The 12,993-nt window shown below is 46.6% G+C and overlaps 1 protein-coding gene across 4 annotated transcripts in view; it reads right to left on the reverse strand.

The window, feature by feature from the left end:
* LOC140198222 (valine--tRNA ligase-like) overlaps positions 1–12,993 on the reverse strand; it is a 40,707-nt gene that overhangs the window by 12,443 nt on the left and 15,271 nt on the right. For all 4 annotated transcript variants that reach the window (XM_072259266.1, XM_072259267.1, XM_072259268.1 and 1 more), the window contains 5 exons: positions 12,110–12,178; positions 10,733–10,811; positions 8,710–8,837; positions 3,194–3,349; positions 2,025–2,231 (listed from right to left, as the gene is read on the reverse strand). In XM_072259266.1, coding sequence (XP_072115367.1) covers positions 2,025–2,231; positions 3,194–3,349; positions 8,710–8,837; positions 10,733–10,811; positions 12,110–12,178 — 639 coding nt within the window. The remainder of the gene's footprint in view (positions 1–2,024; positions 2,232–3,193; positions 3,350–8,709; positions 8,838–10,732; positions 10,812–12,109; positions 12,179–12,993) is intronic.

The following is a 12,993-nucleotide window of genomic DNA, read 5'->3' on the forward strand; positions in this document are numbered from 1 at the left end:
CAGAGTCTGCCTTGACCCATAGAGACTCTCAAATTTGAAAGTATTAGTTTTAATTTGCTGAACCATCTCTCACAGCTGGCGATGGAAAATGCGATGGTTACCATTATCTGAATAGCAATGCGAAGAATGGGGAAGACTTTCTCATCTCCATACTGAACAATAAATTCAAGAAACTCTTCAGGTCTTGGTATTTTCATGTTGACCCGCCTTGATAGCAACATTCTGCAATCCAAAATTTCTTCATATAGCTGCTGTCCGTCAACATCAGAGCTGTACAATTCTCCCAAATTTTCGCACTTCTTCTTCAGGTCATTACTGTTGGCGCCGTAACACACTCCCTCAACATCGGGACGGAAACCAAACTTGGTGTCAGTGCCGTGCAAACGAGCGAACCTTTCGTCCATTTCTTTGTGAAGACAGTTGAGTGTTCCCTTCATGACTGTTTACATTTCCTCCTTAGCTGTTAACCCAGCATCTCTTGAGTTCTCATCAACCATTCATTTCTTTCGTCTCTGATGTCTTTCAACTTCAATATTCCATTCTTGACAGAGACCGACTCCTTCTTCGAGTGACTCACTGACCAACACTTCTCTTTCATCATAAAAATGACCTCGGAGGGCTTTCAAATCCAGGGCAGCATCATGGAAGCTCATGCTAGGATCCTGCAGCCTCTTTTGAATACGGTCAATGTGAATGAGGCCTTTGTTCCTTAATCCTAGCAAAATCAGAAAATCGTAACTCAACATGCGGTTGTACAGCTGCCTTGTGTCACTTCTTGTTTCACTGGTCTTGTTTTCATTGTCTATCATGTTCTGGAGAACTTGAAGCATCTCCTCAAGGTACTTGTTGACGGGCTTCACTGCTTCTGTCCTTGCACTCCACCTGGTTTCAGACTCCAGCTTAACAACCACAGGCACAGTGTTTTTGAGTTTTTCCCAGCGCTGTATTGAATGAGAGAAAAACACGTGGACAGCTTCGTCCAAAAAACGTGACCATCATTGTATCCTGCTTGGCAGCATGTACACCCACCAAGTTGAGTGAGTGATTGTCGCAATTCACAAACACCGCCAGGTTGTTATTCTCACTTATTCTTTGATGAACACCACTTCTGTGTCCAGCCATCACAGCAGCATTGTCATAGCACTGTGACCAACAAACTTGTAGTTCCATTTCGTCCTTCTCTAGCTGTTTCAGGATGTCTTCAACCAAGCTCTCTGCATCCTTCTGGCTTATCTGGATAAAACCAAGGAAGGACTCTCTAACACAGACTGCTTTCCTCTCAAAATCAACTTCCACATACCTCACTACTTCTGACATCTGCTCACGGTGTGCCTGAACATGAGTCGAGTCGAACGTGAGACCACAGTACTTGGCTTTACGAAAGCTTCTCAGTAAACTCTGGCGGACAGTGGATGCCACCAGGTGGATGAATTCGTTCTGGACACCCGGTGAAAGATCCAGGATGACTTTCCAAATGAGTGAGGTGTTCTTTTATGTCAGGGTCAAAGATGGCCAGTAGTTTCAGTAAGCCAAGGAAATTTCCCACATTGGAGTCATTGTCTAGCTGAAGCGACTCCCTGTGTCCTCACAAAGCCAGGTTCTGAGTCGCAAGGAACTTTATGCAGTGAAGGATTCTCGTCAAGATATCACGCCATTTCTGCTTTTCCTTCTCAATCTGTGACTGAAATACCGCGTGAATAACTCCATGGTTTCCAGCTTTATCCCTTTCCATTTCATTCCACTGTGTGAAGCATTCCCGATGATTCTTGGCATTTTCATGAACACTAAACCTTTCAGGTGCTTTGTGTTTAGGTGTTCTATTTTGCTCATTTTTCGCACTATTTATTTATTTTTTATAGATATTTCTTATTGTAACTCAGTAACTTTTATGTCTCGCTCTGTATGTATTGCTGCCACAAAGCAACACATTTCACGATAGACGTCAGTGGTAATAAACCTGATTCTGATTACCGGTAACTTGCGAGAACTACAGCGAGCAAATACACACACCGACACACACATACCTCATCACACTCGGGGTATGAGGTCACGGTGATACTCGGCGGGTCCTGAGCACGTCGCCTTGGCAACCTTTGGTACAACTCCTCGGTGATGAAAGGCATGAAGGGGCTCAGAAGGCGGAGGGCCACGTCCAGGCAGGTGTACAGTGTATTTCTGGCGACACGGGCAGCATTCTCCTCCGTGCCCGCGAACACAGGCTTCAAACATTCCTGAACAAAAATATGATCAACCTCTCAGGCACAAGACCAACTCGCACTTACGAGGACTTTATAATCAGCAAGGGAGAGAAAAAGTACCACGGGGCAGCGGCAAACAAAGCCCACCTGGGGTTCAGGGACTTGGGTGGGGCTTGAGGCTGAAGCCAGAACCCGGACCGGATCTAGTATCTGCTGAACGGACTGGACAGTGTGACTGGAACGTGGGCCACAGAACGAACCCAGAGCCTGTACCAGACCAGAGCATGCAGCTGGCGATGGGGTCTCGACCGAATTTGGGAGCCAGCACCTGCAGCTGGAGCAGGAAATGGAGCCCAAATCTGGAGTAGAGAGGACAACTGGAGCAGGGGGCCTGGAGAGTAGACCAGACTGCGGCCCAGAGTAGACTGGATCCCGGACTGCAGCATACAGGTGGAGGAGGGCCCGGACAGTAGAATGGAGCCTGGATCCAGAATGGAATGTGTATCTGGAGCTAGGGCCCAGAACATGGACCATGACTGGGATCTGGATTGAAGTGTCCAGCCGGAGCCCGGACCCCAGAGTGCAGCGTGCAGCTGGAGCCTGGAGCGTGGATCAGACCTGGATCCGGACCTGAGCGTGCATCTGGAGCCCGGAGCGTGGATCAGACCTGGATCCGGACCCGGGCGTGCAGCTGGAGCGCGGAGCGTGGATCAGACCTGGATCCGGACCTGAGTGTGCAGCTGGAGCTGCGGCCCAGACCGGAGATGGGACCTGGGACCTGGGACAGGAGCCACTGAGCAAAGCAAGGGATCTATTTCAGTTCATTTCAAAAGCTGAACAAAGCTCACCGGTTTCTATTCCCCAATCAAGGGCCACACTGAAAAACTCATTATTCTGCTTTGTAAAACATTCAAAGTAATGAAATAAAACACATTTGCTGCCACATTACCCAGATATCTAATGAGGACATTGTGACGGGTCAGTTGGGAACTCACCAGGTAGACATTCGACAGCTCATACAGCCAGAAGTTGTAGATGGCAGTGGTGACCTCCGGGAAGTCGTACTGCTTGAAGCTGCGGTCGCAGGTCTCCACCGCGTGGCTGAGGCGGCTCAGGATCCAGCGGTCCATCAGACTCTCCTGCGACGAGCGCTGTGCAGGGAGGGAGAAGGGGGAGAACACAGGGGCGGATGGGCAAGACAGGAGAAAGAATGAGTCAGAGAGTCCCTATCTGCCCAGCCTCTGCCACCTCCCAAAACAATCCCAGCTCTCCAATCCCATTCCGAGATTCCACACTGCAGGAATTTATATCTTTAATCCACATCCAGAAGTAAACTCAGGATATGACTTTCACAGTGAATGACATGGTCATGGCGAGTGTTCTGGACCAGAGGGACTAAGGAATACAAGTATATCAGACCATAAGATATAGGAGCAGAATTAGTCCATTCGGCCCATCGAGTCTGCTCCGCCATCTTATCATGCCTGATCCAATTTTCCTCTCAGCACCAATCTCCTGCCTTCCTCCCACCCCCCATATCCCTTCATGCCTGACCAATCAGGAATCTATCAACTGCTGCCTTAAATAAAGTCTTGACCTCCACAGCTACCTGCAGCAACGAATTCCACAGATTCACCACTCTCTGGCTGAAGAAATTCCTCTTCATCTCCATTCTGAGACTGCGTCTTCTGGTCTTAGACTCCCCCCACCATAAGAAGCGTCCTCTCCCTATCCACTCTATCAAGGCCTTTCAGCATTCGATAGGTTTCAACAAGGTAGGCCAAAGCCAGCATGGTTTCCTGAAAGGAAAATCCTGCTTGATAAACCTACTGCAATGCTTTGAGGAAATTACAAGCAGGGTAGACAAAGGAGATGCAGTACATGGTGTACTTGGATTTTCAGAAGGCCTTTTGACAAGGTGTCGCATATGAGGCTGCTTAGAAAGATCAGAGCCCATTGAATTACAGGGAAGTTACTAACCTGCGTGGAACGTTGGCTGGTGAGCAGAAAACAGAGAATGGGAATAAAGGGATCCTATTCTGGCTGGCTGCCGGTTACCAGTGGAGTTCCACAGGGGTCGCTGCTGGGACTGCTGCTTTTTACCATGTATGTCAATACTTTGGACTACGGTATTAATGGATTTGTGGCTAAATTTGCCAATGATACAAAGATAGGTGGAGGAGCGGGTAGTGTTGAGGAAACAGAGAACCTGCAGGGAGACTTAGATAGTTTAAGGGAATGGGCATAGAAGTGGCAAATGAAATACAATGTTGGAAAGTCTACGGTCATGCACTTTGGTGGAAGAAATAAACGGGCAGACCATTATTTAAATGGGGAGAGAATTCAAAATGCAGAGATGCAAAAGGACTTGGGAGTCCTTGTGTAAGATACCCTAAAGGTTAACCTCCAGGTTGAGTCAGTGGTGAAGAAGGTGAATGTAATGTTGGCATTCATTTCTAGAGGGATAGAATATAAGAGCAGGGATGTGATGTTCAGGCTCTGTAAGGTACTCGTGAGACCACACTTGGGAGTATTGTGTGCAGTTTTGGGCTCCTTATTTTATAAAGGATATACTGACATTGGAGAGGGTTCAGAGAAGATTCACGAGAATGATTCCAGGAATGAAAGAGTTACTGTATGAGGAACATCTGGCAACTCTTGGGCTGTATTCCCTGGAGTTCAGGAGAATTAAAAGGGGGATCTCATAGAAACATTCCGAATGTAAAAAGGCCTCAACAGATTAGATATGGCAAAGTTATTTCCCATGGTTGTGGAGTCTAGGACAAGAGGGCACGACTTCAGCGTTGAAGGACATCCTTTTAGAACTGAGATGCGGAGAAATTGCTTTAGGTACAGGGTGGTAAATCAGTGGGATTTGTTGCCACGAGCTGCTGTGGAGGCCAAGTCATTGGGTGTATTTAGGGCAGAGATATATAGGTTCTTGATTAGCCAGGGCATCAAAGGGTATGGGGTGAAGGCAGGGGAGTGGGGATAACTGGAAGAATTGGATCAGCCCATGATTGAATGGTGGGGCAGACTCAATGGGCCGAATAGCCTACTTCTGCTCCTATATGGTCTTATGGTTTCATTGCGGTTACCCCTCATTCTTCTGAATTTCAGAGAATACAGGCCTCGAGCAATCAAACACTTTTCAGAGGACAAGCAGTTTAATCCTGGAATCATTTTCAAGAACCTCCTTTGAACCCTCTCCAGCGTCAGCACATCCTTTCTAAGATAAGGGGCCCAAAACTGCTCACAATACCCCAAGTGAGGCCTCACCAGTGCTTTATAAAGTCTCAACATTACATCCTTCCTTTATATTCTAATCATCGTGAAGTGAATGCTGATATCACATTTGTCTTCCTCACCAGACTGAACCTACAAATTAACCCTTGGGGAACCCTGCACGAGAACCCCCAAGACCCTTGGCAGCTCAGTTTCGTTTTTTTTAAATTTTCTCTCCATTTAGAACATAGTCAACCCTATCACTTCTTCTACCAGAGTGCATGACCATACACTTCTCGACACTGCATTCCATCAGCCATTTCTTTGCCCATTCTCCCAATCTGTCTGTCCTTCTGTATCCTCTTTACTTCCTCAAACTACCTGCCCCTCCACCTATCTTCATATCATCTGCAAACTTTGCAATAAAGCCATTAATTCCATCATCCAAATCATTGATATATATCACGTAAAAAGAATCCGTTCCAATACAGACCCCTGTGGAACACCACTAGTCACCGCAGGCAGCTCGAAAAGGCTCTATTTATTCCCACTCTTTGCCTCCTGCCAGTCAGCCACTGCTTTATCCATGATAAAATCTTTCCTGTAATACCACGGGCTTGTAGCTTGTTAAGCAGCCTCATGTGTGGCACCTTATCAAAGGCCTTCTGAAAATCCAAGTACACAACATCAACCAATTCTCCTTTGTCTATCCTGCTTATTATTTCTTCAAAAACTTCCAACAAATTTGTCTGGCAAGATTTTCCCTTGAGGAAATCATGCTGACTATCGCCTATTTTATGATGTGCCTCCAACTATCCTGAAACCACTTCCTTAACAATCGACTCCAACACCTTCCCAACCAGTGAGGTCAGACTAACTGGCCTATAGTTCCATTTCTTCTGCCTCTCTCCCTTCTTGAAGAGTGGAGAGACATTCGCAATTTTCCAGTCTTTCGGAACCATTCCAGAATCTATCGAGTCTTGGAAGATCATTATTAATGTCTCCACAGTCTCTTCAGCCACCTCTCTCAGAACCCTGAGGTGTGCACCATCTGGTCCAGGTGACTTACCTACCTTCGAATCCTTCAGTTTCCCCAAGTACTTTCTGCCTAACTTCTCATACTTAATCTGCCTAACTTCTCATACTTATGACCCCTGACACCTGGAACTTACAGCAAATTGCTATTGTCTTCCACAGTGAAGACTGATGCAAAATACTTAATTCAGTTCACTCGCCATTTCATTGTCCCCCGTTACTACCTCTCCAGCATCCATTTCCAGCAGTCAGATAGCCACTCTTGCCCCTCTTTTACACTTTATGTGTCTGAAGAAACTTTTGGTATCCTCTTCAATACTGCTGGCAAGCTTACTTTCATATCCCATCTTTACATTCTTAATGACGTCTTTAGTTGCCTTCTATTGGTATATTTAAAAGCTTTCTGATCTTCTAAATTGGCACTAATTTCTGCACTACAGTATTACATCCCCTCTCCCTGATTTGAGTGCAGAAGTCGGGATGCTGTGTTACAGTCGTACAAGACACTGGTGAGGCTGCATTTGGAATATTGCGCACAGTCTTGGTCAAACAGCTATAGGTAAGATGTTACTAAATGGGAAGGAGTGCCGAGACAATTTACAAGGATGTTGCAACGATCTGGGGACCTGTGTTATAGATATAGCTTTGGCAGGATTGGATTCAATTCCTTGGAGCCTTGGAGACTAAGAGGTGATCTTAAGGAGGTGTATAAAATCTTGAAAGGGATAGGTAGGGCCAATCTACATAGTGTTTTCTCCGGGGGGGGGAAGAGGTTTAATGAGAAATTAAAGCACAACTTTAAAAAAAAAACCTCAAAGGGTAGGAATGATTTGCCAGAAGTGATTAACTTCATAAGTTCAAAGTAAATTTGTCATCAAAGTACACATCTTTGATCATGTACAGCATTGAGGAGGCAGGGACAATTACACATTTCAAGGTTGTATAATTTATACATTCTTTGATAATGAATGAATCTCAGATGTTTTATAGCTGGAAGTCTAGTGGGACAGTTGCATGAACGGGAAAGGTTTAGAGCAGGCGTACCCAACGTTTTTATGCCATGGACTCCTGCCATGAAAAGAGGGGTCTGCGGACCCTGGCTGGGAACTCCTGGTTTAGGGGGATGTGGACCCACAATGGAAATGAATGGGCATCTTGGTTGGCATGGAACAGATGGGCCAAAGGGATGTCCATGCCACATGACTCAAAGAAATCCTTTTATTGTCTTCTGCATTTCCCCTTGAGAGGTGATACGGGGCACCAGGTATTTTTAGAGGCCATTTTAAGAGTCAACCACAGTGATATGGGTCACATATTGACCATCCTGGATCAGGACAGCAGGTTTCCTTCCTGAGGACATCTGGCCAACTCATTGAGTCATGCCAACTCACAAGTGTTCCCATCACCCCATGGGTGTTCCCTGTATCCTGGTCATATCAGCTGTTCCCATTTAAAAGGCTCTTGGACAGGCACTTGGATGAAAGTGAAGTGGAGGTCTATGTGGGAGGGAAGGGTTAGATTGATCTTGGGGTAGATTAAAGAGCCGGAACAACCTCGTGAACTGAATGGCCAGTATGGTGCTGTAATGCTCTTTGTTTTTAATCAACATCCATGAGTCAATTTTGTCCTTGAGTCGGAAAATACATAAAAATCACTAGATATGACAATCATGCCTCTACAGTATTGTAATGGACCACAACAACAAACACACAAAGTGCATTTATTATCAACGAATGTATAAATTAAACAACCTTGAGATTTGGTTGCCTACAGGCAGTCACAAAGCAAGGAACCCAAAAGAACCCAAATGAATAAATAAGACCAACCCCTATTGCCCACAGAGCAAGAGATAAGACTGACAAGACCAATTATTAGAAGGGCAGAGCGAAGGGAGGACACGAGTTCTGCCTTTCACTAGATGTACACATGTATCTACCTGTATGTATGCTAGATTTTCAAATTTAATAATCTTACAGGAGTTTGATCATATATAGGGGTGTCCACAACCCAGGGAGAGACTGAAGAGGAACAGGCACTTTTTTTAGGCAAGTGGATGGAAAAAAATGGAGGGCTCTGGGGATAGAAGAGTTAGATTGATCCTGGACTAGGCTATAGAGTTGGCACAACATCACAGGCCAAAGGGCCTGTCCGGTGCTGTACTGTTCTATGTTCACTGTCTCATGACGTCCCAATGCAGTCACAGCCAATAAAACACTGGGGGGGGGGGGGAGAGGTGGTCCCCGTCACCTACCTGGGCAGAGGCCTCTGGAGCAAAGTTCTGTCCGAGCCCACGGATGGCAAACTTGGTGGCGTTCCACAACTTGTTACAGAAGTGCCGGTAGCCGAGGACACGGTTAACATCCAGGTTGATGTCCCGGCCTGTCGGCACAAACAGGAGAGGTCTCACCATGGAATCACAGAAGGGTTACAACACAGGTGGTTATTTGGCCCATCAAATCTGTGCCAGACCCAGGCAAGAGTAATCCAACTCCTTCCTCTTGTTGGATTAGAGTATAAACTTGTTATTTTCTTGTAGCTTAACTTTCTCTATGGTTGCTTCATTTCTTAATATAACAATTTATTTGTGTGTTATTCATGTTGAGTGAATTTTCAGTTGTTGTAGTATAGCAGACTCTGTATCTTTCTAGAAGGTTGTCTGCAACCTATAGCATATACATGAAAACGAGTAATTGATAGGCTATTTCTTATCACTGGAATGTGGTTTATCTATCTTGCTTATAGAAATCAATCACAACTTTTTTCCTCTTGGCTTTTCTTCATCCTTTGATCTTAAAACATTCTAAGAGCTGGATTATTGAGACTGGAGATGTTGTAATCTGCATCAACAGACAATATGTTGCAGGAACTCAGTGGATCAAGCAGCGTCTCGGGGGCGGGCAGGAGTCGGGGGGTTAGAATAGACCATCCAGATGCTTTTGAGTGTGGTTCTCATGCAATGCCACAACCCAGAATGTCAACAGGTCCTTTCCTCCCACAGATGCTGCTCCATCACTGAGTTTCTCCGGCAGATTGTCCACCAGAGTCTGGCATCTGCAGTCTCTGTGTTCCAAACATTGGCGTTCCTTTTGAACACTGCCCCCACCCTCGACAGTCCCCATCCAAATTACCCCTGCTTTCCACTCGTCACTTTTGACCAGCTTGGTACGGCAACTGCTCGGCCCGTGACCACAAGGAACCGCAGAGAGTTGTGGACACAGCTCAGCACATCACAGAAATTTCTCATGCCTTGGAAAAGAAGCCAACGTCATCAAAGACCCCGCTCACCTCAGACCATCACACTTATTAAAAATTTACTGAGATACATTGTGCAGTAGGCCCTACAACCCCTTCAAGCCACGTTGCCCAGCAACGTCTGACTTATCTCTAGGCTAACCACAGGACAATGTACAGTGACCAATTAACCCACCAACCAGTACGCCTTTGGACTGTGGGAGGAAACTGGAGCACCTGGAGGAAACCCACACGGACACGGGGAGAACGTACAAACTCCTTACAGACAGCAGCAGGATATGAACCCGGGTCACTGGTTCTGCAAAGCATTGTGCTACTAGAGTACCATTCAACCTCACCCATCCTATCGTGCAGACGATACAAAAGCTTGAAAGCATGTAAGACCAGACTCTGGGACAGCCTGTGTCCCACTGTTACCACAGCCTTGAATGGACCTCTTGTACAATAAAGGTGCACCCTTCATCTCACAACCTACCTCATCATGACCCTTGGACCTCATTGCCTTCGAACTGAATGGACAACGTGTAAAACAAAAGCTTATCACTCTTCGCTGCTACAGGTGACAAGAGTAAATAAATTCCAGTTCATCTCCATTCATAACCTCTGGTTCCACCAATGATATTTTACCTTCTCATTGTCTGAGTGATCCATTTCTGCTGGTTTGGCAACCCAGTTACGGGGTATGTAACATAAGGTATATGGATGAGAGGGATATGGAGAACTGTTGTCCAAGTGTAGGTTGATTGGACTAGGAAGACCAGGCCGGTCCAGACCAGATGGGCCAAAGGGCCTGTACCTGAGCCGTCGTGATCTATCATTTCCCTTCCATCTCAGAGCCCCATGTCTTGAGAACACCAGCTTTTCCCAACGTCAGCTGGCTAAACTGCCCTGAAACTAACCGGGATCAGTCCTCTAAAGTTCTTCCGCGCCGTTGCTGGTTGGCCGGCTGCCCCAGTGACCCACTCCTGTTCCTGTCCCACTGACTCCTGCCCCCCAGAGCCACTGTTCCCCAGCCTGGTTACCTTGAGACGTGTAAGCACACAGAGCGAATCTCAAGGCATCCGTCCCACATTCTGGAATCCCATTCGGATAATCTGATTTCTGACAGGGAAAATGCAGAAGAGATGGAGATCAAACACGGAGGCTCAAACAACTGGATGGCAAAAGCAAGCTCATGAAAGACTCACATTTACAATTTACATTGTCGTTCTTGGACTTGAGCCAACAAAATATTATGAAAGTCGCTCTAATCAGGCATGGTCTTTTCCCAATCTGTGCACAGTAACATCTGAGTACATGTCTGGTCAGTTTCTCTCAGCATCACCCTGTCCCACACAGAAAGAGGCAGTGTACTTTTCCCAAATTAATGGTCACCACTGTTCCAGAGACAAATTACAGCTTGCTTCAATATGTCCCAATGCTCTCAGAAACCTCTGCCCTGTTGTGTGCTTTATCTGCCTGGAATTCCCAACTGAGAATTCCCCATCTTCTCCTGGAACATTCACCACCGACAAGAAGTCTAAGAATTTAGACCATAAGATTAGGCCATTCAGCCCATCAAGTCTGCTTCACCATCTGATCATGGCTGATTTATTTTCCCTCTCAACCCCATTCTCCTGCCTTCTCACTGTAACCTTTGATGCTCCTGTTAATCAAGAACCGATCAACCTCCACTTTAAATATACCCAGTGACAGCTGTCTGTGGCAATGAATTCCACAGACCCACCGCCCCCTGGCTAAAGAAATTCTTCCTCATCTCTGTTCCAAAGAGGGCGTCCTTCTATCCTGAGACTGTACCCTCTGGTCTTTGACCTCCCGACTACAGGTAACATCCACTCCATGTCCACTCTATCTGGACCTTTCAATATTTGATGGGCTTCAATGAGGATCTCCCCTCATTCTTCTAAACTCCAGTGAGTACACACCCAGAATCATCAGACTCTCCTCACATTTTAACCGTTTCATTCCTAGAATCATTCTCATGAACCTCCTCTGGACCCTCTCCAATGTCAGTACATCCTTTATTAAATAAGGAGCTCAAAGCTGCTCACAACACTCAAAGTGTGGTCTGTCCAATGCCTTATACAGCCTCAACATTACATCCTTGTTTTTATATTCTAGTCCTCCTGAAATGAATGGCAACATTGCATTTGCCTTCTTTACCTGAGAGTCAACCTGAAAGTTAACCTTCAGGGAATCCTTCACAAGATCTCTAGTCTCTTTGTACCTCTAATTTTTGAATTTGCTCCCCCCCCATTTACACCTTTATTCCTTCTACCAAAGTGCACGACCATGCAGTTCCCTGCACTGTATTGAATCTGCTTTGCATCACTGAGTGGGGAGGCCACTCAGCCCCTCCACATCTACTGGAACAGGGGACACGTAAACACCACACTGACCTGACCAGCCTTGGCTCGCTCGATCTCGGTCGGCTCCAGGTTGCTCTCCAGCAGCTGAGTGTGAAGACCCTGCAGGAAGGGAAAGCGGTGAGAAACCATCACAGGCATCTTCCACCACCACTCACGAAAGAACGTGACAGCCACAGGCTCCCTAAACACAAGAGATTCTGCGGATGCCAGAAATCCTGAGCAACACACACACACACACACACACACACACACAAAAAATGTCGGTGGAAGTCAGCGGGTCAGGTGCCATCTATGGAGGTGAACGAACACTTTGTGTGTGCTGCCCAAACTCAGTATGGAATTCTTTGTGGGAAAATAGTCCTTCCCTCCTCTCGTTCCCACCGACATCAGACATTCACCAGTAACCAACGACCTGCTGGAGGAACTCCAGTCTGTGGGGCAGGAGTGAGACTCCCTGATCTGCTGAGGTCCTCCAGCAGGTTGGGTGTTGCTCCAGATTCCAGCAGCTTGAGTTGGGTGTTGCTCCAGATTCCAGCAGCTCGAGTTGGGTGTCTCCATTTTCTCACTGGTCCTCACATACACACACTATTGAGAGGACCAAAGGCTGAGCCCAACACCTTGATGCAATCATGTAGCAGGCACCCCAATGGCTCGACTTCACTCCAAGTCTGAGGAGATTTGGTACGTCACCAAGGACACTCACAGACTTCTAGAGACGCTCCATTGAGAGCATTCTGACGGGTTGCATCCTGGCCTGATCTGGAGAAGACAGTGTGCACGACGGAAAGAGGCTGCACGGGGTTGTAAGCTCAGCCAGTTCCACCACAGGAACAACCCTCCCGGACATCGAGGACATCTTCAAGAGGCGGTGGCTCAACAAGGTGCCATTCAGCACTACGGACCCTCACCGTCCA

The sequence above is a fragment of the Mobula birostris genome, chromosome 5 (assembly GCF_030028105.1).
Source record: "Mobula birostris isolate sMobBir1 chromosome 5, sMobBir1.hap1, whole genome shotgun sequence".
Taxonomy (NCBI): Eukaryota; Metazoa; Chordata; class Chondrichthyes; order Myliobatiformes; family Myliobatidae; genus Mobula; species Mobula birostris.